We start from the raw sequence: 24398 nt of genomic DNA on the forward strand, positions 1-24398 counted from the left end.
ATAATTATTTATTGTATTTTTGTGATAAATATATTTTCAATAATTATGTATATATCTATTTTCATTTTGTTATTTAATAGTAAATTTTCAATAATTATTAGAGATTAAACTATTGTTATTTAACTTTTTGAAATTTAATTTATTGTACTTATTGGATTGATTATATTTTTTTATAAATTTATTTTTAATAATTATGTATTTTTGTTGTAATTTATTGATTTATATTTATTAGAGATTAAACTATTAATGGAGATTACACTATTTTGTTGATTATTTTAATATGTTTTCAAGATTTAGGGTCTGTTTGGTTCAAGGGAATAGAAGCCTGGAATTGGATTTGGAATAGCCCATTTCGATTCCTATCATTTGGTTGAGCGTAAGGGGATTCCCATTCCCGTTCTAGGCAGAATAGGATTCCCCTATATTGGGGAATGGGCATTCCCTAACCCCCCGCCCTAGGGAATGCGATTCCCATTCTGATCTAATGTATTTTTACTTTTTATGACAAAAACACCCCCTTTGAATTCACTTCCCTAATCAACCAACAAGTCTGAAGGCTCTAAGCAACTCCTTCGGCCTCCATATCTTCCTTCATCCAACTAGTTGTTGTCATCATTGCTGATCCCATCTCCGGCAAGGTAAGACCACCGCCAACCATCATCATCATCATCATCATCTTCTTCTTCTTCTTTCAAATCAATCACCCTTCTTCTTACTACCATCTTCCTCCTCTAAAGATGTTTTTTTTTTATATTTTTTTATGATTTGTAACAATGAAAAATTTCTTTTGAAGTTCTTTTTACAAGGAAAATTTGTAAATTTTAGCTAATTTTTGGATTCTGATTTTTACTTCAAACAAATAGCAACAATCATAATTCAATTCCAATTCCAAACTGAACCAAATAGGCACCAAGAATAGGTGATTCTGGTTCCAATTTCTGGCCTTGCCTGCAAACCAAATGTACCCTTATTGTATTTTTGTTATAAATTTATTTTCAATAATTATGTATTTTTGCTATAATTTTTTAATAATTATTGGATATTAAACTATTATTATTTATTAGAGATTAGACTATTAATTTAGATAAAATTAATTATTATTATTATTATTGTATTGTAAAAAATTATTAAAAGTGAATATAAAATATAAATAATTATTAATTATTAAAAAATTAAAATGTAAAAAAAGTATTCACTCTTATGCGTTTCTATTATTTCTATTGTATCACTTTCGTTTAACAAAACCCATCGCATGGGTCCCCACAACTAAATAAATAAAACTCTACTAACACACCCAACCCAACTTTAATACTATTTGAACTGACCTAGTTATATTACATTGATGCTATTACCATTTAATATAGGTTAGATATGACTCCACTAGCTTTCTTGGTTCCATACTACATAGAGGAGAAAGAAACTAAGAAAAATAATTATTAGATTATTAATTAATTAATCTAATAACTGTTATTTCATTCAATAATAGAAAATTATTATGATTAAAAATTAGTTAAATGAATGAGTTTAGAAATTTCAAAATGATTAATTAAATACTTAGATGATTAAATAAATAGAAAAATATTTAAATAATAAAAAATATAAAACTTTTATACAGTAAAAGTTAATTAAATAGAAATTGATTTAATAATAAATGTTAATGATAAATAGCAAATAAAATAGATTTAAAGGGCAAAAGTTAATTCAATAATATAAAATGATTAAATAGTTACTAAAATACTGAAATGATTAAATTAGATAAAAAAAAACTTAGCTTATAATTAGTTAAACTCAACACTTGATTAAACTTATTTAATTAATTTTACTTAATTAACATTAACTAAAGCCAATTAGATTTGTAACATTTTCAGTTTAATTCTTTAAAATTAAATAAGGAACTCAAATCAAATGTACTAGATAAATAGTGGGTCCCATTCTTATTCAAATAAAAGATTTATTAATTATAAAGACTTTTAATGGTTTGAGTTTAATTCTTTTAGATGAAATATTTTATTAATTACAGACTTGATTTTACTATTTTTACAAGTGTAACCTAATTTCCTTTAAAAATAAATAACTCAAAATAGATTTATCAGATAAATAGTAAATATCAAATAAAGTGGGTTATTGTTTACAAATATTTAATCTCTTAAATCAAATTAAAAACAAATGGGTTTCAAACAAAGTAGGTCAGAATAAATTGCCAATTAGACTCGTATTAATTTTTCTAATTTAAATTTTTATAGCTAAATAGTAAATTTCAAACTAAATAATACACAGATGTGGTTGCTCCGTACTTAATACGGGTCGTTCTCTAGTGATACATGCGTGAAAGAGCCCGATCCTGCTGAAAGAAAATACCGAAAAAAAAAAAAATCTGCTGAAAATAGTTGAAGGGGCCCATCTTAAATTCATAGGAATACACATGTAATATTCCAAATGTATGTTTTAAGATGCACTTGCAAGTCAAAAAAAGGAACCTAAACAAGTGGGCTTGGGTTGATAGTTTGTTAAAATTGAAGGGCCCATCTTAAGGCCAAGCCCAAATGTTGTCGAAAACAACATATCAACATATCACCAGGCTTTCTCCTCCTCCACTATCGACTGAGTTCGAGAAGGAAACAATGGATGCTGATTGTGTAACATGCGTAACATATCTGGCAACTGCGCCAAACAATGGCATTGAACAACCGAGATCAGATCAGCGCCTCACATGCACATCTCAGTGTACATTGACAACATCTTCCGTATTTGTCATTGGGAGATGATCCCAACGGTTGGGATGTGGTGTGAAGCGCTGCGGGGCGCTGATGTGAACTCTGAACAACCACCACGGGTTTTTGGTTTCTGGTACGAGAGGAAGAAGTGGAGAAAGAATTAAGAGCCAAATCTCCGTTGAACTACTCCAGACATGAATCATCACGCCCTTCTTTTTCTTTTCTTGCTGCGAATAACGTTTAGTACAAGCAAAATTACTTAGGCCAGCGGTTTGGTGACCGCCGGCTTATCCTTTTAAGCTGCCGGCATAGACATGAGTTGACACTTGACAGTTCAGTGGCCGTTATCTATGTTTGTATTGCCCTAGGTTATGAGCGTCATCCTAGAAGACAACCCGCTGCCTTAGGGACCCGGTCCAACCATTCCCAAGCCAATGGTTTTTCAGTGAACCGCCAGCTTAGGCAAATGACAGAAAAAGGTGATTTATAAAAAACCGCCGGCCCAGATAATGTATGACAGCGGTCAAAATCGCCGAGCCAGAATACTGTTGTTAAGTTAAACAACAGTTACTTTCTAACCACCGACACAAATTTGAGTATTTGGTAATGGTGGTGGTCCTGACTGCTGGTACAGATTATGGTAGATGATGTTTTTTTTTTTTCTTGACCGTCGCCTTAGCACCATTAAGGGCAGCAGTTAAGACCACCGATATTGATGTCATATAATTCTATTTTTCAACCAAAAGCGGCGATCAGGACCATCGGTTTAGATCTATTTGTCATTTTAATAAACCAGCGCCTTAGCTAAACTATGTAATCGAATCCGACGATTTGAACCACCACCTTAGACTGAATTGTTATATATCTAATCCGTTGCCATAAATGTCTTATTTCATCAAAGGTGGCAGTTGCGACTGCCGGCATAGATGCATTACAAAACGCCAGCTTAGGTATATTGATTTGCCAAAGGCGGTGGTTTCTATGACCACCGGATTATATTTTATTTTTATATTTTAAATAATAATAGCTGTTGCCATCTACTTAAACCTAAAGCATAAAATTATTAAATCAAATGCATGGTGGCATATTGAAAATTTCCTACTAAAAAAACATGTCATTAATTATGAAACTGAAACCTGAAACAAGGATTCAATACAATCAGTTCTGTTAATCTGATTTGCACTTCTAATCAAGTTCTGGTAATCTGATTTGCATTGCTAGTTTTTCAAGTGACCAATGCTTCTTAAACTTATAAAGAACATCAAGACAGTCAGGGGAGGATTTCCTGGTGCATCCAGGATCCTTTATTCGAACCATCACTTGGAAATCTGCATCCACAGCTCTTCTCAAAAACTTTTGGATACCATAGACTGTTAAAGGATGGAAAATCAAAAGATCCAATTAGAGAATGATCAATGGAGCTTACCATGTTATCTTCCCCCATTTCCTCAATAATTTCAACTATAAAACCATCTGCTATAGCCATAAGTAAACACCCATTCATCAAAAACTTCATGCTCCCAGTCCCTGATGCCTCATAACCAGCAATACTGCACAAGAATTATAACCCATCAGACATCAAACAAGAATTTAAGTTAAGATCAATTTAGTAACTCCACATTAAGAAGTGTTTAACCCTCTTGATTTAGTTGAACTAGAATTTTTAATTACCTAGCCAATGAGCTCAAGATCACATGATTAAGAAATGGTTGACTCTGCTGTTTGTTAAAGCTCAAGAGTCAAAACAGCCGAAGAATCTAATTAGAGTGTTCAGAATTTGAAATGGCTGGAAGCCTGAAACTTCTTTTTGCATAATCTCCCTTGAAATATAAGTTCTTAAGGTGACTTATCAATATATATACAAGCTTGGATCGTATCATTGACAGATATGGTGGGAACCAAGTAAAGCATGGAATTCAACTAACACACCCACTATATATATCCATGTATAATTCTCTTTAAAACTTTTTTTGAGTCATAAAACTTTGAATGTGTTCGTTCACTGCTATTATTTCCTGAAATCCATAAAACTTTGAATCCAACTAACACACCCATTCAAACTTTGTTTGAGTCATTATCAACCCCATAGTCATAGAACTTGGTTCCCACCATATCTGTCAATGAACTTTGGTACTAATTAACATAACAAGCTTGGATCATATGTGGTTATAGTGGGTGTGTTAGTTGGATTCTGGGCATTCTTTTCAGAATTTTTTTTAATTAAAATATTACAAAGCTTGAGTAGTGGTATAATTTGACCAGTAGCTCCTATATAAGGATACTATGGGCTTGATATGGATTGCAGGAGATGGATGGTTTGGATTGGATAAGTGGTTCCAATCCAAATCTCCAACACTCAAGCCTTTGTGTACTAATTAGGCATACACTAACCAATGAAAATCATCAAAATTCACAGGGGTGGCTTTGATTGGTTAAACTCTAAAATCTAATAGGCTCATACCCGGGCTTAATCCTTAATAGGAATTTAGCCACACAAAAGTTATTCCCTTATGCAGAAACATCTGAGGTAGTCAGCTGATACATATTAAGTTCCTCACATAGCTGCATCATTTCAGAGAGAAACAGACTTCCAATGACTCATCACCCTGTTGGAAATTAAATAAAGTTTGAAACAACTAATAAATCTTTGTAAATTATTGCTCCCTGAATACATCTTACAGACCTATTCCCAAATCAGCTTAGATGTCTCTAAGAATATCAGCCCGCTACTAATATTTTGATCCATTGAATTCCAAAGCCAGGACTTAATCTGTGCATCTTCTTGAATCCACTCCACATATGTAGATGTACCAGATTCTGGCTTGTTATCAGTGAGGTACTTCAGTTTTCCTTTAGTTGTTGGAAAGACTTCAATTGGTTGAGCCCAAATAGCATAATTCTCCCTTTCACCAAGCTTAATAGATATAATCTGAATAGCTAACATATCAGATGGCATAACTACAGTACCCTTGGATTCCATCCTATGCACTTCTTAAAGCAAGATCAGTCACAAGAATGAATAAATTCTGGTACACTTCTCACATCACTGTCCTTCACTCACAATGGGTATGAAAACCTTGTATCAACATAAAAAGAAGATATACTCACCTATCTGCCCCTTTTGACTGCTTAATTCATCAAGAATATGTAAACATCAACAGTCTTCTAGTCACTAAGAAAATGAGGTCCATATCATCAACTTCATTAAGAGAGAAATGAGCAAACATCTAGCCTTCAGTCAATAACTTCAGGTCCGATAACATGTGTCCACCACTTCACTTCTCATTCACAGCGCCACATAAATACTCCTCACAGATTGTACCCTTCATCATCAATCATACTACACCTCATATTGACCATTAGAGGGTTTCACCTCACCAGTCAATCACAGCATCAATTGTGATGGTCTGAACCATTACAAAACATTTAACAGAGCAGTCCAATTGGGTCTAATCAGGTCTGATCCTCTAGATTTTGTGAAAAGTCAGAAAAGAAAGAGAACAGTCGATTTTGTTGGAATTGACTCAAAATAAAATCAGTTACAGAAAGTGGCTATTAGTGCTATTAGTGCATGGTAACCATAAAGTAGTTATAGAAAGTGGCTATTAGTGGATGGTAACCACAAAGTCAGATATAAAAGGAGTGGCTATCTTGTATTTACATCTACTTCTTCTTCTTCTACAATTTTAATGAAAAATCTCTCTCTGGAGTATGTGCTCTTCCTGTGGACGTAGGAGGATTTTCTCCGAACCATGTAAGTTCTTTTGTCTTCATCTCTATTTGCTTGAATTTTTGTTTACTTTGCCATTTTGTGTATTATCCATTTTTCTTCACAGGTTGATTTAAGATACGTGATCCAACGCTTCTGCACCAACAAATGGTATCAGAGCCAGGTTATTAAATTTGTGAAGTACTTACGATGGCGAAGATGTTGACTATAAAGTTCGAGGTGGAGAAATTTGACGACAAGATGAATTTTGGGTTGTGGAAAAAGAGGGTGAAGACAGCTCTGGTACAACAAGGTCTTCACAAAGCTCTCCTTGGAAAGGAGAAGGCAGAGAAGATGACAAGTGATGAGTGGGCTGAGTTAGATCTGAAGGCATTGAGCATGATTCAGTTATACTTGGCAGATGAAGTGATGTACAACGTACTCGATGAGGAAACCACCATTGGCTTGTGGACAATAAGTTGTACCTGAAGAGGCAATTATACAGTTTGCGTATGGCCGACGGAACCAATTTATTGGATCATTTGAATACATTCAATCGATTGATTGCACAACTTCTCAATGTAGATGTGAAGATTGATGAAGAGGATAAGGCGATTCTTCTCCTCTCATCTCTCCAAGAATCGTATGATCATTTGGTGACAACCATCTTGTATGGGAAGGATACATTGGTGATGGATGAGGTCACAAGTACTTTGTTGTCAAACGAGATGCGGCGAAAGCCTACCTTTAGTGATAGTGAAAGTTTGACTACAAATGATTCGTGTTATGAACGGGGCATATCTAAAGAGAGGGGAGATAAGAAGAATAGAGGCAAATCAAAATCCAAATTGAAGAAAACACAATGCAAGTGGTGCAAGGAAGATGGTCACTGGCTAAAGGATTGCAAGAAATTTGCAGAGGCTCAAAAGAAGAAAGGCAAAGCTATAGACGAGGTAAGCATTGTTTTCGATACAGAGAATGATGGAGATCTTCTTACGGTCTCCTCAGGTATGGATTCCTTGGATACTTGGATACTTGATTCTGGATGTTCTTATCATATGTTTCCTTATAGAGATTGGTTTTCTACATATGAGTCGCATGTTGCCGGCATAGTTCTTATGGGAAATAATGCTGTGTAGAATTGTTGGGATTGGGACAATTAAAATCAAGATGTTTGATGGGATTGTTAGACATGTCCCAAATCTTAAGAAAAGTTTAGTCTCACTTGGTGCTTTAGATGATCTTGGGTGTACATATAGTGGGGCTGATGGAGTCATAAAAGTTAAAAGGGGTGCCATGGTTGTCATAAAAGGAGAGAAAAAAGGATCATTTTATAGGTTAATTGGAAAAACTATCATTGGGGATGCAGTTGTCGCATCCACTTTAGATGATGATTCTAGTCATTTATGGCACTTGAGATTGGCACACATTAGTGAGAGAGGCATGATAGAACTACACAAAAGGAAATTACTTGATGGTGTTAAATCTTGCAAATTAAATTTCTGCAAATATTGTATTTTTGGAAAGCAATGCAAGGTCAATTTTACAACATCTACTAAAAGAAGCAAAGAGATTCATGAGTATGTGTGTGCAGATACATGGGGTTCATCGTCAGTGCTTCTAGTGGTGGAGCACGATATTTTGTTAGCTTTGTTGAGGATTATTCCAGAAAGGTTTGGGTGTATTTCATGAAGCATAAATCCCAAGCTTTTGAGAAGTTCAAGATTTGGAAGGCAAAAGTGGAGAAACAAACTGAAAAACAGATAAAATACCTACGGACAGATAATGGTGGAGAGTTTACCTTTACAGATTTTTAGAAATTTTATGCAACAAAAGGGATTACTCGACACCTTACTACTCCAGGCACACCACAGCAGAACGGGGTAGCAAAAAGAATGAACAGGACACTACTAAAGAAGACAAGGTGCATGAGAATCTTTGCAGATTTATCAAAGCAGTTTTGGGCCGAGGTAGTTAATATGGCCTGTTATGTGGCAAACAGATCACCTTCCAAAGCATTGGGACTCAAGACAGCAGAAGAGGTATGGACTGGTAATTCTATTGATTACTCAAAGTTGAGAATTTTTTGATGCCCATGTTATGTCCTATTGCAGGATAGAGAGGACAAAGCTTGATGCTAAGTCAAAACCTTGCATTTTTCTGGGATACAATGAAGGGGTGAAAGGATTCAGACTTTGGAATCCTAACACCAAGAAGGTTGAGATAAGCAGAGATGTTGTATTTGATGAAGCTTCTATGTTGAAGAAAAATCAGCAGCAAATCCGAGATGGTGAGAAGAGCAGTACCTTAATTCAGGTGGAGCTAAGTGAGGAAGAGAAAATGGGTAGTGAACCAATCTCTACAGATTCTTCTCATCAAAGCCAAGAAGTTGCACAATCCCAAGAGGAACCACCATATTCCATTGTTGCAAGTAGGGCTAAAAGGAACATCAAAAGACCAATATTTGATAATACAGTTGCATATGCATTAACAGCTAATTGTGATGATCCAATGACCTACAAAGAGGCAATGAAAGATAAGGATAACTCACTATGGATGGGTGCTATGAAAGAGGAGATGACTTCTCCTTGGAAGAATGAAACTTGGGAGTTAGTAGAATTGCCTAAGGGTAAGAAGGTTGTTGGGTGCAAGTGGGTGTATAGAAAGAAAGAGGCTTCATCTGCAAGCGAACCGGTTAGGTACAAAGCAAGGTTAGTGGCAAAAGGATATGCACAAAAGGAAAGAGTGGACGAGATTTTTTCTCCTATAGTGAAGCACTGTTCCATTAGAATCATGTTGGCAATGGTAGCTATGTGGGATAAGAGTTGGAGCAGCTTGATGTGAAGACAACTTTCCTCCACGGGAAACTTAGAAGAGGAAATTTACATGGTGCAACTCGATGGGTTTGTCGAGAATGGCAAAGAACAACTGGTATGCAAGTTGAATAGGTCTATGGCCTTAAGCAAGCACCAAGGCAATGGTACAAGCACTTTGACACTTTTATGACTTCACATTGCTACATCAGAAGTAAGCACGACAATTGTGTTTATTTTCGTTTCCTTCATGATGACTCTATTATACTATTGATGCTTTATGTCGATGACATGCTTATTGCTTGTAAGAGTTTGCATGAGATTGCTAAGTTAAAGCAAGAATTGAGCATGAAATTTGAGATGAAAGATTTAGGTGGAGCAAAGAAAATCTTGGGTATGGAAATTCAAAGAGACAAGCGCAATGGGAAGTTGTGGTTGACCCAAAAAGGGTATATTGAGAAGGCATTGACCAAATGCAATATGAATGAGGCTAAGGCAGTGAGCACACCACTAGTTCAGCACTTCAAACTATCTTTTCAACATTGTCCAAAGATAGAGGAAGTACGTGAGGAGATGATACATATACCATATGCAAGTGTAGTTGGATGTCTTATGTATGCTATGGTATGCACCAGACCGGACTTATCTCAAGCAGTTAGTGTTGTGAGCAGATTTATGGCTAATCCGGGGAAGGAGCATTGGAATGCTGTAATGTGGATTATACGCTACTTGAACGGTACTGAAGATACAGGTTTATTATTTCAGAATGGTTTGAAAGGAAACAAAGTGGTTAAGTATGTAGATTCAGATTTTGCAGGTGACCTTGACAGAAGAAAGTCTACTACGGGATATATTTTCACTCTTGGTCAAGGTCCTATTAGTTGGAGATCTACATTAAAAGATACGGTGGCTCTGTCTACTATAGAAGCAGAGTACATGACAGTAGTAGAGGCAGCCAAGGAAGTTGTACGGTTGAGAGGATTGGTTCAAGAGCTTGGAATTGATCAGAAGAACATTTGTGTTTATTGAGACAATCAAAGTGCTATATGTCTTGCAAAGGATCTACTATACCGTGCAAGGATTAAGCACATAGATGTGCGGTATCACAAGCTCAGAGATTTTGTAGCAGATGGTGACATTCAGTTGGAGAAGATTTCTTCCCAAATGAACATAGCAGACATGATGACCAAGCCATTTCCAAGGGAGAGGTTCAGGCATTGCCTGAATCTTTCAAACATACAGCAGTGCTAAGTTGTGAAGGCCCTTGGGAAAAGGGGGTAATCTAGATAGAGAAATGGAGCATGGTGAAGAAGAGAGTTGAAGAATTATTTTTTAGTCAAAGTGGAGAATGTTGGAATTGACTCAGAATAAAATCAGTTACAGAAAGTGGCTATTAGTGCTATTAGTGCATGGTAACCATAAAGTAGTTACAGAAAGTGGCTATTAGTGCATGGTAACCACAAAGTCAGATATAAAAGGAGCGGCTATCTTGTATTTACATCTACTTCTTCTTCTTCTTCTACAATTTTAATGAAAAATCTCTCTCTGGAGTGTGTGCTCTTCCCATGGACATAGGAGGATTTTCTTCGAACCACGTAAATTCTTGTGTCTTCATCTCTATTTGCTTGAATTTTTGTTTACTTTGCCATTTTGTGTATTCTCCATTTTTCTTCACAGGTTGATTTAGGATATGTGATCCAACGCTTCTACACCAACAGATTTAATCAAGAAAAAGCAAAATAAAGAAAGGAATCAGATTCATCAAAGAGAAGGAAAAACTTAAAAAGGCTTTTCAGTTGAGATAACAGAACTAGATTAACAGTGTTGGCCTTAGGCATTGGATAACAGAAATGTAATTCCTAGGTAAAAGGATGATGGATTCTACCATAGACTCATACAAAGTAATCCCACCAATATGTTAATACCTTAAAACTCATAGGATTGTCAGAGATGGTTGCTACCACAGGCTCTTCTCCTTTAGAAAACAAGAGCAGGACCTGCAGCATGCTTGCAGTCATTACTTATTCTATGCATTTAATGGGAAATTCATTGATAATATATGCTATGTAAAGGGATCTTCCAACTTTAAAAGAAAATATGAATGCATAAATGATAAGAAACATAATACCAGAGAAATATAGCCCTTATCTTTCAGTAATTTTTGCCACAGATCCCTCTGGTTCTAGATTTCCATATAATATCTGGATATGGCTTGTTGCCTTGACGAGGTTCTCTAATGGTCTTATAATTTGCCAAATAAAAGTAAAGAGAATAAGGTAGAAGTATTACTAAAGAAAATGACAGTAAGGTAAAAGCATTCACCTTCAAACTGCACTAAGGACAGAAAGGGAAAACAATTTGTACATTTTTAAATATCTACTGTCTAACTTGTCCTTCAGCCAAAACAGGGAAATCTTTTGCATTTTCTACCAGTGTCTTCCCAGTCACTAGAAAATAACAAAATTTTAAGTCAATTTTATGATTAAAAAGAAGACACCTACAATAATTATGGAAGTACCAGTCATGCAATCCCCATCTAAAAACCCTTGCTCCAAGAGGTAGCGAATGACTGCAGGTGTTCCTCCAATCTGTAAAAATAAGTTTTTATCGGCCCAATAAGTAAAAGCTAAGAAAGTAAGAAAATAAACAGAAAACAGGAAAATATACCTTCAAATTTAACAAATAAAGAATTGGTTGTTAAGAATGTCAGGGTTAAAGTGACATACGCCACAAAATGGACCATCTCACCTGCTTGTTTGCTAGTATCAAAAGTGGGGCTCCTATAGATCTCCATGCCGTAGTAATTTTCTGGTAATAAATTAGAGGTATTAGTTTAACACAGTTTCTTCAAGAATGTTTAGATACTTATGAAATGTTCCATAAGATTAGATAAACACAAGTCACTAACCCAATGCGGATTTTGAATCTTCAAAACGTGAAGGGAAAGCGGCATCAATGAATATGTGCCTCTTCATAATATTTCTCCTAAATCATTCGTAGATCACTCTGCAAATACATATTCATGTATAAAGGATAACAAAATTAAACACTCCCATATGGCAAGAAACAAGTTGCATGTGTTCTCAAACATCGTTGGGAAATATTCTGAAACTCTCAGAAGCTTATTGCAAGCAGATTAAATCTTGTTGAAAACCAAGATTTATAAGTTCCGAATTCCTGTTTACTTTCTATACTAAAAATTGTTTCAGTAAATCTATTTACTTTCAACCTTTTCACTTGGAGCTTATTTTCCTCCACACATGCATAAACCTTTTCCACAAAATTAGATGCAATGACCATAATATCCTCAGTATATAAGAGGAATTCTTACCTTCGCCTTTCTTGAGCTTCAATAAAATTAGAGTAAAATCTTTTATGCCGATAGGAGTAGATGACTAGGTGCAATGATAAAGAGAGAACCACCCTCCCTTCCCCTAAAAGGGAAAAGAAAAAAATCAAACAATCAGTTTCCTTGTTCACCCTGCCAAGTGTCTTGCTGATTTGCTATGAGGGAGGAAGCTGTTGTCAAACTTGTAAGATTGTGACCAGGTCTAGGTGCAGTGGATGACCCAACTCCAAAATATCCTGGAGGGTGAACAGCTGCTGATTTGGCATCAAGTAGAGGGCACAAGGGAATTGCTGGATATTTAGCTGAAGCAGATTTGACTAGTCACCTTTCTTCATTGACTCTTAGGGTAAGTGTTATGGACAGTGTTGCTGCTACTATTGCAGCAGAAAAGGCTATTGAGACAGCAAAGGAGAATAGTGTGGTTCCTCTAAATGGAGGCGGGGAGGAACAACTTTCCCTTAAATGATCACTTGCTGCTGTTAGGAAATCGTCTCAAGCAGTTGTTGGCTCTCATTCAAGCTACATTCCGTGCCAGACCATTCAAACAGAGGCAGTTAACTAAAGGTAATGAAAATTATGAGATTCCAACTAACCTGGTTGTCCTTTCCTCCTTGAAAAACGAGCCCAAAAGATCGGCCATGGTTGGAAGGGGTGCAAAGAGTATTTAAAGATACCCAACCAAATTGTAAAAATTCAGGTGAGGAATTGTATTTGGTTCTTTGCTGTCCTTTTGTTAAACTATGTGCTTCATATTGGATTCAATGATAAATTTCTGAATATTTAGAGTTTAAAGGTTTCATAATTAATTTACCAAACTTCAAAAAGAGATTTAGTTCCATAATTTAGTTTATGTATTTGGGTACGTTATATTGTTAAATAAAAATAAGGCTGCTGCCGACATCAGCTTTTGAACAAAGTGGTGGAGAAGAGGAAGGTGAAAAATGCAACCATTCTTTTGTTCTCAAGGATGATAGTGGATAATGTTTGTTGGGTATGTGGTGTTATTGAAAGGAGAATTGAGACAATTTCTTTACTATCAATGGATAAAGTTGAGGATATGCTTTAATGATGCATTTGCTGCTTTATCAAACTAGTGGGGAAAATATTTGGATAATTTGTTATTTATTATGATTAGTGTTGCTAATCTACAGTTCTACCTGTGTCATATCCATTTTCAAGGGAGCTGATAAATGTATGTGCATGTGCTATTTTAGCAGCTTCTCAAATTGATCAATGGTTGCAGATCGGCACTAAGCAATGTTATCTCTAATGCTCAAACTTATCTAGGCAGGTTCTTGGGTAATCAGTCCTATTTGGCTTATTAACCATTCCAGTTTCAGACTTTTAATATTTTCTCCATCCGGAAAGACTTCTGCTAAACAGAAGAGATGACTCCTAGGGAAAAAAAAAAACAGTTGGAGTGCAATCTGCCAACAATTTACCAATCCAATGACAAGACTACCGAAAAATGTAGCCATGTTATGAATATAATTCCCAACCTATCACATAAGGTGTTCACCATCAGAAGTAACACTTAGTAGACTAGTCAGCTGCATGAAGCAAAGAGAATTTTCGAAATAATCGTAACCCCTTAAAAGGGAGAAGCAAAATTTGAGGCTGAATCATACTTTCTCACTGAGAGCAAACTGAATGAGTAGTGTATCACTAAATATTTGGCTTACAAGATCCCTCTGGTGCTAGAGTTTCATATAATATCTGGATATGGCCTGTTGCCTTCATGGGGTTCTCTAATGGTCTTATAATTTGCTAAATAAGAAGTAAAGAGAATAAGGTAGAATTATTACTAAAGAAAATGCCACTAAGGATAGAAAGGAAAAACAATTTGTACATTTTTAAATATCTATTGTCTAACCTGTCCTTCAGCCAAAGCAGGGAAATCTTTTGCATTTTCTGCCAACATCTTCCCAGTCACTAGAAAATAACAAAACTTTAAGTCAATTTTATGATTAAAAAGAATAAGACACCTACATTAATTATGGAAGTACCAGTCATGCTAACGTTCTGAAAATCATCAAGAGTCTATTGCAGACCAACAAACCTGCTAAGGTGGACATACCTTGAACAAACATTAAAAGCACTTCAAGATACAAATGGGGAAACCAAGGACTCAAGGTCCGGCCCACACATAAGGTTATCAGTCTTTAGGTCATTTCTTATTACTTTCTCTTTAGCCTCCTCCCTACCTCTTTCCAAACCTTTAACTGCAACCAAGTGTTTTTTTTTTTTTTTTCATATTCATGTAGTAGGTAATTTTCTATGCACATGACCAACATCTTAATCTAATTTCCTTACTTTTATCACCTCTTAGACAAACCTAGGTTCTCAAGAATGTGCATGTTTCTAATTCCATCCCATCTTACCTTTTCCTCATTTCAGTAAATAATAGTAAGGGTTTTGGTGCTGATGCATATGACAGATAATGATCACTTTAGGTTAACAACTCAAATAAACTATATGCTCTATTAACCACCCTGGAATCAAGCTACTTGAGGTCATTATTTCATCACTATGCGGCTATTTGCATATTCTTTGTATTGTTCTCTGCTTTTGGTGATTTGGGCTACCTTGTCTTGAGGACTCAATTTATGGATTCCAACATCAATGAAATGCTTACTATAGGATGGGATTTCAGCTGTTGTTCGTGGGTCAGGTGGCTTTTGTCTGGATTGGTGTCTTCCAGAGGTGGTGGGCTATTGGTTTTATTTTAGTCTAGGTTCTAGATTGGTGTCTTTTGGTTTCTCTAGTTGCAGGCGTGCATGGTCTCTTTTGTTTTGTCTAAATAAGGTGTTTATTTTATTTTATTTTATTTTTTGCTTGAGCTGCATTTCTCATGTACTCCTTGGAAGCTATCAATTCTTATTTTCCATAATAAATCTTAACTTAAAAAAAAAAAACAAAGCTTACCATAGGGAAACTTAGATGTTCTGTCAGGAAAGCTTCCACCTCCTATACTTTCTCCCCTAGATTTACCACATAAACAATCACTACAAGAAGATTGCTGTTGATTCCTCTAATGCAACTCCAACATCATAGTTTCTCAACAATATTAATGACCATATCAATTTCGCTTGTATGAGAAATCAGTGCAGTCCAAATTCAGGTTGTACATCAAATGGAATTACCCTTCTTGTATTGTAGCAGGGTATGTAGAAATACTAAGATTACATTTCTGACAAGGGAAAGGAAACAAGTAATTCCTTTGATTACCCTGAAGAAAACTGTAGAATGCTCAAGGAAAAGACCTGACTATATAGTCAGCTTGGCCACTAAATGATATTCCTTGTTATTTCTCTTTCATGCAAGCAAGTTCCTAAGCAAGAGTGTTTAAGTTAAATGGTTTACTATCTCATGATGAACAATTATCTATGTTAGAATGATTGCTTGTTTTTTTTTCTGAAGAAATCAACAATATAGAAACGTAACCATATACATATTCAACTCTCACTCTCTCGCATTGCTTTTGTTCTTTGGTGTTTGCCCAGTAGATGTTTAATGGTGTTTTTTTTTCCATCTATTGTCCCTTTTCACAAATTAGGTTCTTTATCCTTCCATTGTTCAATATATGTCTTGGGTAGTCAGATGGACATTTAGAGAAGACTAGTGGATAATCAAATTAATTTTTAACTAATTTCGTTTTAAATGAGTCAGTGATTTTGGAAATGACAGCTAAGAGAATTGATGCCAACTTTATCTTACACGTGTAGATTGTAATAAGCAAACGAATGCCTACTTTATTTTAAATTTTATTGCTGTTTGTAATAAGCATCAGGAACTCTGATGTATCTCAACAAGGAATTACACTCTCTTGACATTTCCAAGGATGCAGTCATTCATTTACCAAAATTATTATGCACAGGCCTCAAATCCAACACCTTATTCACCAATCATGAGAGATGGGTTTTGGCACCTCATGTCTGCAAAGTGGATAAAATATCTAAAGGAGAAACAAAGAACAGAAAAAAAAAAATCAAAGAATCTAGCCTGAGGTCTGGCTTCATTTCAAGTAATGATCCTATGCAGGTATCATTTATCGGGTTATATATCTCAATCCTTTTGCTATCATAATTGAGTTATAGATAATTTAATAAGCGCTCATAGCTAAACAATAGATATGGCACTAAACAGAATTGAATTGCAAAACATGATTCATGTAGTTGATCTTATATAGTTGGGACAAGACTTAGATGATGTTGATGATTTGTATTTGTGGTTCTAGTAATAATTGGATTATATTTTTCATGATCAATAGTGAATCTGTCACTTGAAATTTGATAGGTTCCACCTTTCAAATGTGTTCTCTTCTCATTTTCTCACTGCATTATTCTTGGCTTATTTTCTTTCTGGGCATGATTGGCTTACATCCAGTCTAGGTATATGAGAGATAAATATTTATCATATGAAGTGATTGTTTTATGTATTAGTTTTTTTTATCAGTAATAGAATATTTCATTGAGAGGAAGCTAAACTGCTTAAAAAAAAAAAAAAAACAAGCAGGCCAGAACTGGTACAATGTAAAACATTAGAAAACCTAACCAGGTTCTCACATGTCACAACCAAGAACAGAGACACAGAAAGCAACTTTACAAAGAGCGACTTACAAATTACTGATTACCGCCCGGCCCCAGGCATCTCCATTAAAAACCTTCCCTACCCACCCTTCCTCTCGCCAAAGATCAGGGTATGCAATTGATATGTGGATCCTTAGCTCAACTGGTAGAGCACTTAGGAAATGAAGCTTTTTCTCCAGTACATCTCAAGAGGATGGTGGTTCAAATCCACCAAGATCCTTAGTTTTTTATTTGTTTTGTTTCTTCTTGGACATCTTCCTCACTAAATCCCAATTAACAAATATTCAGTTTGTGTTATTGCTAGGACATTATTGACAATTTTGATTATATCTTACTTGCCTAGAAGGTCCAATATCTCAGTTGCCATAGATATCTCAAAGTGAACTGAGGATCATGACATCTTGATTTAGAGTTGTGTTTCTAAGGCACACAAATTTAGAGAATCCTTTCAATTAATATCTGAAATAATTCTGAAAACAGTATTTGCATTTTTATTTAAAAATTAAGAATACCATATTAATGATCTCTGTATGGTTGGTTTCTAACATATACAGGAGGAAAGCATCTCACATGAAGTGGTCACTTTCTTAAAATTGGAAAGTTGGAGATAATACATGTTTATTTCTTTTATTCAAGTTGGAAAATTGAATCTTATGAGTCCTTGAAATCCATTTTCTTTCAGAATATTTGCATTATTAAAATTATTCCCGTCTTCAGAATAATTGCAAGGCAGATATTTATTAAAATAATAATAATAATTACAAGGCAGATCACTGATGTTATCGTGCTTTGCATCTAAGGCTGTATTTGGTAAGAGAGCGAATGATAAATTAAAGTGAATTTTCACTCAAGCACAGTTTTACAGGCATTTAGTATGAGTACGATTTTGTATTGAAAATGAAAGTAAATTTTGTTATAAGGATGTACAAGTGACTTTTCTAACTTTCTCTTAAACATGCTCTGACTTTCCAATATCTCCAGAGATCCTCCTATCAGACATTTTCTAAAAATCTTAGCGAGATTACAATGACAATCTCTATTCATCTCCATCCTCTAAGCCAAAATTCCAATAATAAGTTCATCCATTCACTGAGATTGAACTAGTCAGGTATTGGTGGGTTGTGAGATGAGTAAACATGAAATTGGCAATGAAACAGGGGAGAGAAATAAACCAATGGTATTTTGTCATATAAAAATTAGTCAATAGGGTAGACTGGATTATCAAGGTTAGAAGTGTTGAACAGGGAGCTCTATAAAGGTATTTGGACACATTTGGGCACAACTCTAATGTCATTTATTCATCATATTAAATAAAAACAAGTGTTATAAGTAAGAATTATTTTAATACACACAAGAAAATAAAAAATTGGAGAAAATTTGGAAACATATTATAACTATAATCACCATTATCATCATCATCATCATCTAGATTAGTTGCATGCAAAGCATATTCACATTTTCTAGTTCCTATAGAATTCCAAATATGTTTATCTTCCAAACCCTTCCAAAGGGCAAAGGGCATATCTGTCTATCTACAATCTACTAAATATTTTTAGATATTATAATTTTAATCAGATCATAACAGATTGAATCGGGGGTATATTCAAATATGGTTTTTAACTATTATTGGATATTTGAATTTGATATAAATGGATCAGATTCAAGTTGGATTGATCAATGTGCTCTATCAAATTCATGCACTGATATAAACCATTGACAACTTATGCTAAATCATTATAAATTGATAATTAATTGTTATAAATCTATACTTAACTATTACAAACCATACTCAACCATTTATATCTGATATTCAATTCATACAAACTGTTACAAACCCATAATCATTACAAAGCATACTTGATTGTTACAAGTCCATACTCAACTGTCACAATCCCATTCTTAACCTTCACAAACTGATGCCTAGCTGGTACAAACTGTTACAAACCCATACTCAACCATTACAAATATTTCAAATTTGAATTATCCTATTAATTAATGCTGCTAAAAACTACCCAAATAAAAGAGAGATTCTTCTAAAAGCTATTTTTATTGACTTTTCATTAACTATTCTAGTAGTTCACACTTTACATAATCTAATAAAACATATGTTTCATATGTGAAAGCACATTATTTACAGTCAAGACTTAGATTCAGTTCTACTGATTTACCTCTGGGACTTATTTGAGTTTCCTTGGCATATCCATGTATATCTTAATGTTTCCATTATATACACTTCTGATCCCTATACCACCACTCCTTTACCATTAACAAAAAAGAATTTCAAAACGAAAAAATGATTTATGGTCTATTCCTATAAAATCTTTGTGAACTACTACCCAAAAGTGTAATTATCCTAAAATCTGTAAACAGATTGACTCGGGAGAGACCCTCTTCCCTAAAGCTCTGTTGTTTCTTTCTTGCCAGATCATCAACAAAGCTGCTGTTGGGACAGTGTTCCATATAATTCTTCCTCTTTTGCTTAATCCTTCCAATCTTCATCCCTTCAAAAGGTCCTCAACTAAAGCAGGATAACATCCCTTGATGGCAAATAATTTCATCACTTTGGACCAAATTTTGTTGGCAAAACTGCAGTGAATGAATATGTGGTTAACCGATTCATCATGCTCTTCACACAACTAATAAGTTCCTCTGTTCACCACCATTCCTCTCTTCAACAGATTGTCCCTTGTTAAAATCTTATTCATATAAGCTGTCCAAACAAACAAAGACACCTTTGAAGGCACACATGATCCACAGAGCATGAGATGGGAAGCCATTATCCGCTTGTGATATTAAATGGTTATAAAAGGACTTCACTGAAAATGACCAGAATTCTCCCAGGTCCCCACTCTCTTATCTTCTCTGCCCATGTCCATCTGGACATTGTACAACAAATGCATTAGGCCCATCAGAGATTCAACTTCCCAATCATTTAATTGCCTCCTAAACTGTGGTGTCCATGCCCTGACTCCATTGTTTTCTGATAAGTGCCCAGCTACCTACGCCTCTATACATGTTGTTAGATCATACAAGGATGGGAAGTCATATTTCAAAGGTCAGTTTCCACACCAACAGTCCTTAAAGCCTTACTCTTTGTCCATTCCCTATTGCATACCTTACCCCTCTACTGAACTCTCTGTGGCTGTTCTCAATCCCCTTCCATATAGAACATCCAAAAGTGTGATTGGCTTCACCCGGCTCTCATCCTGATCTCCTCATACTGTATTTGGCTTGAATTACTTTCTTCCACAGCCCCCATTCTGCTCGCTGAATCTCCCAGACCACTCTCCCATTAGTGCTATATTCACTTCCTTCAACTTTCTCACACACAAGCTTCCAGCTTTCTTTATCCAGCATCCCTCATCCCAATACAGTTTTTCATGCACAAAAATGTGATTTCAAAATTGTAACAATGTTGTCCAGGCAATTAATATAAGGGGTACGCTTGTAAAGGTAGGTTTTTGTGGAGGTCAAAATACAGGGGAGGTTTGATTATTTTTGTTGCATAACACGAGTAGTTTTTAAATAATTTTCTCTATAGTAGTGACTTCACTAAGCCATAAGGTCAATTTTGTCTTGCATATATCTGTGCAAAATATCCAACTTCAATTGATGCATGTTTTTTGTATGGTATTTTTTCTTTCTATTCATCTCCCTCTTCATTGAATGGATCTGGTTGGCTGGTAAGTTATACTGTTTCAATTTGGGCAAAAGTACTTTTGAAAAGATCTATATGGTTGTCAACGGGTTGGGCTAAATGGTAAACTTGCCTTAACCCTATTGGATCTGGGGTTCAGTCAGCGTCAATCAGGTGTCAGGTTGGGTCAGGTCAAGCTGACTTGACCTGCACCATGTTCGGCAGACCTGAAGCAAACCTGACCCATTGGCATCACCAAGTCTGCTCTGTTTTTACTTAAACTCTGCATACAAAATATGGTTGAATAACCAACTGGATTATGCATATGGAAAGCATACCTTCTAAAATTTTGCTTCCTTCAAGATGTAAAATAGTTACAGTAGAAAGGGAAAAACCAGTCAGATTCAAGCTATTTGCATCCTGGATCTAATTTCTATATCCATCTATCAACAGATAGCTGATAAAGATGAAAAATGATATTTCTTCAGCTATACCTGTATCTGTTGAGTGTAGACACTATATATGAGATTAAATAAAGGGAAAGCAATGCATGATACTAGTCCTAGAGGTTGGGACTACTGGATGCTCCTCAAAAACAAGAACTTAGTTGCTGTAGCTTAAAAAGTTAACATGGATTATAGAGCCCCAACTTTTATAATGGACATACATATACTAAAATAAATGTGATTTTCTATTCTTTTTGTATTATCTAAAATCAATGTTTTGTAATGCACCACTTTGTTTCTTTAGTTGAGGGATTTAGAAAGGCCAGTTTGTTATTACTTATTAGTAGAATTTCTGTACATTGGTAAGATAGCATGTGTTAGGCTGAATGATCACCAAATATGAGTACTATTTCTCATGGGATTGCCTCAATTTGATTGCTTTGTAAGAGGACATAGAGTGAATTACATGGTTCCCTCTGTGCTGCAAATAGTATCCCTCCAAGGATTCAATTGTTAATTTTCTTTTGGAAAACTAGTGCTTTTAAGATTAAAATATTTTTATTTATCTGCCTACCTATTTTGCTTGTGATAATGATCTGACATTTTTCATTCTTCTCTGCCCATGTCCATCTGGGTATTGTACAACAAATGCATCAGGCACATCAAAGATTCAACTTCCGAATCATTTCATTGCCTCCTAAACTAAGGTGTCCACGCCCTGACTCTATTGTTGTCTGATAAGTAGCCGCCCACCTGTGCCTCTATATTTGTTGCTAGCTCGTACAAGGATGGGAAGTCATCTTTCAAAGGTCTCCACACCAACAGTCCTTACTCCTTTGTCCATTCCCTACTGCATACCTTACCCCTCCACTGAACTCTATGTGGCTTTCTCAATCCCCTTCCAAATAGAACACCCAAAAGTATGATTCACTTCATCCGGCTCTCATCTTGATCTCCTCATACTGTATTTCGCTTGAATTACTTTCTTCCACAGATCCCATTCTTCTCTCTGAATCTCTAAAACCACTTTCCCATCAATGCTATATTCACTTCTTTCAACTTTCTCACACCCAAGCCTCCAGCTTTTTCATCCAACATACCTCATCCCAATACAGTTTCTCATGCACAAAAATAGGATTTTAAAAGCATTAAATAATTATAACAGTGTTGTCAAGACAACTAACATAAGGGGTATGCTAGTATATTTAATTGAAACTTGAAGACATGTTTTTATGGAGGTCAAATACAGGGGAGACTTAAGTATTTTTGTTAGAAAATACAGGTGGCTTTTAAATAATTTTCCCTAAATTGGTGGTCTTCACTAAGCCACAAGGCTAATTTCGGCTTGCAAGTTTCTATGCAAAATGTCCAACTTCAAATGATGCATATTTTTTTGTATGCTTTTTTTATTTCCTTTCTTTCTATTCATCTCCCCCTTCATAGAGTGGATCTGGTTGGCTGATAAGTTATACTGTTTCGAGTTGGGAAAATGTAGTTTTGGAAAGATCTATATGGTTGTCAATTTCTTTGGTTAAATGGTAAACCTGCCTTAACTTTATTGGATCAGGTTCCAGTCAAACTCGATCAGGTGTCAAGTTGGATCAGGTCAAGCTGACTCTACCTGCATCATGTTAGGCAGACCCGAAGCAAACCTGACCCACTGAAATCACCAGGTTTTCTCTGTCTTTACTTAAAACTCAATACAAAATACAGTTGAATAACTAAATGGGCTATCCACATGGAAAGCATACCCTCTAAAATTTCGCATCCTTGAAGATGTAAAATAGTTACAGCAGAAAGAGCAAAACCAGTCAGATGCAAGCTGTTTGCATCCTTGATGGAATGTCTGTATGCATCAACAGGTAGCTGACTAAAGATAAAAAACATTTTTCTTCAGATATACTCGATGCTACTCATAAACAAGAAACCAGTGGTTGTAGCATAAAATGTTCACATGGATTATAGGGCTCCAACTTTTCTAATTGACATGTATATACTAACAGAAATGTGATTTTCTATTCTTTTTGTAGATACTATCTTAAAGTCAGTATTTTGTAATGCACTACTTGCTTGTTTAGTTAAGGGCTTTACAAAGGCAGATTTGTTATTACTTATTAGTAGAGCTGCTGTACATTGGCAAGATGGCATGTGTTAGGCTGAATGTGAGTGTTATTTTTCATGGGATTGCCTCAATTTGATTGCTTTGTAAGAGGACATAGAGGGAATTGCTTAGCTCCCTCTCTGCTGCAAATAGTATCTCTCCAAGGATTCAATTGTTAATTTTCTTTTGTAAAGCTAGTACTATTAAGGTTAAAGTATTTTTGTTTATCCACTTTCCTGTTCTGCTTGTTGTAATGATCTGACATTCCCCATTTTTTCACACCCCTTGTTTATCTAAAACGATCTAATTTTTTCTTCAAAAATAAATGAAAATTATAAGTTTTCTTTCATGTTTGGGAAGCATTAGCCACTAGGAGTTTTTGAAACCAACTTTGACCCAACTACCACTTAAGTTCAGTAATGTCAACCAACATACTGGAACGGACATATAATGATGGCAGTGATGCAGGAAAGTCCATTACAAGACAAATGATATAATGGATGGTCAAATGTAGCAAAAGCTACAAAGACGCTTCGACAAGGCCGGTTATCAAGAACCTACACTTATTATCAACTCCTAATCCATATGAATAAAATTATAAGAACACATTCAAGCTTAACTGCCAATGCTTCTAGAAGACTTGATGTCCCCTATACATGGCTGTCTATGCATCTGCTACATTTCCAATTCCATTCTTATACTCCTAGGAACACAATGCAAGGGCTCTATATAGTTTCTCCCAGTATCCTGACTGAGTGGAAATATAAGAAGACTCACAGGGGGTGAGGAAAACAAACTGGGAATTCAGACACTACATCAGAGAAGTAAAAGTGCTCTGCAAAAAATTGAACACCTCACTCAATTGGATCAGTTCAAAAGCAGTTTCACTCACTCTTTTGCAAGGGAGGGTATGAACAGGGTGGTTGCATTGTACATGGGGCCTGCCTTAGCAGTACAAGTACAGGATTAACGTAGTAGCGTGTGAACAGGGTGCCATTAGCCGAAGCATCCATGAGCCCAATATGGCATTGCCTCTTGAA

At 35.4% G+C, this 24398-nt stretch overlaps 1 protein-coding gene and 1 long non-coding RNA gene across 9 annotated transcripts; one reads left to right on the forward strand and one right to left on the reverse strand.

The window, feature by feature from the left end:
- Positions 1–3801: 3801 nt before the first annotated feature.
- LOC104599538 (uncharacterized) lies at positions 3802–12706 on the reverse strand. Of its 8 annotated transcripts, none has more exons than XM_088887419.1 (8): positions 12568–12706; positions 12145–12242; positions 11985–12044; positions 11755–11824; positions 11162–11233; positions 10736–10942; positions 4141–4264; positions 3802–4042 (listed from the first exon to the last, which is right to left on the reverse strand). In XM_088887419.1, exons 2-5 carry the CDS (start codon positions 12209–12211, stop codon positions 11194–11196), a joined length of 237 nt encoding a protein of 78 aa, XP_088743545.1. In that variant the 5' UTR covers positions 12212–12242; positions 12568–12706; the 3' UTR covers positions 3802–4042; positions 4141–4264; positions 10736–10942; positions 11162–11193. The 8 variants fall into 8 exon arrangements, with proteins under 8 accessions (XP_088743545.1, XP_088743527.1, XP_088743532.1 ...); XM_088887401.1 differs by having other exon boundaries at positions 11738–11824; XM_088887406.1 differs by having other exon boundaries at positions 3802–4056; positions 11738–11824.
- Positions 12707–13143: 437 nt separating this feature from the next.
- Positions 13144–23589, forward strand: LOC148803515 (uncharacterized). Its single transcript, XR_016076144.1, has 3 exons — positions 13144–13282; positions 16463–16626; positions 22825–23589. It is a non-coding gene; the product is annotated as an uncharacterized LOC148803515 (long non-coding RNA).
- The last annotated feature ends 809 nt before the right edge of the window (positions 23590–24398 follow it).

This window comes from Nelumbo nucifera, chromosome 1 (assembly GCF_055504915.1).
Source record: "Nelumbo nucifera cultivar China Antique chromosome 1, China Antique-T2T, whole genome shotgun sequence".
Lineage (NCBI taxonomy): Eukaryota > Viridiplantae > Streptophyta > Magnoliopsida > Proteales > Nelumbonaceae > Nelumbo > Nelumbo nucifera.

Coding starts and splice junctions, on each gene's coding strand:
- LOC104599538 (XM_088887401.1), bottom strand. CDS start 12,189: ATGCCGCTTTCCCTTCACGTTTTGAAGATTCAAAATCCGCATTGG. Junction 11,825..11,984: donor TGATACTAGCAAACAAGCAG/GTGAGATGGTCC, acceptor TTATTTTTACAG/ATTGGAGGAACACCTGCAGT. Junction 10,943..11,161: donor ACAATCCTATGAGTTTTAAG/GTATTAACATAT, acceptor CTGTTGGTGTAG/AAGCGTTGGATCACATATCC.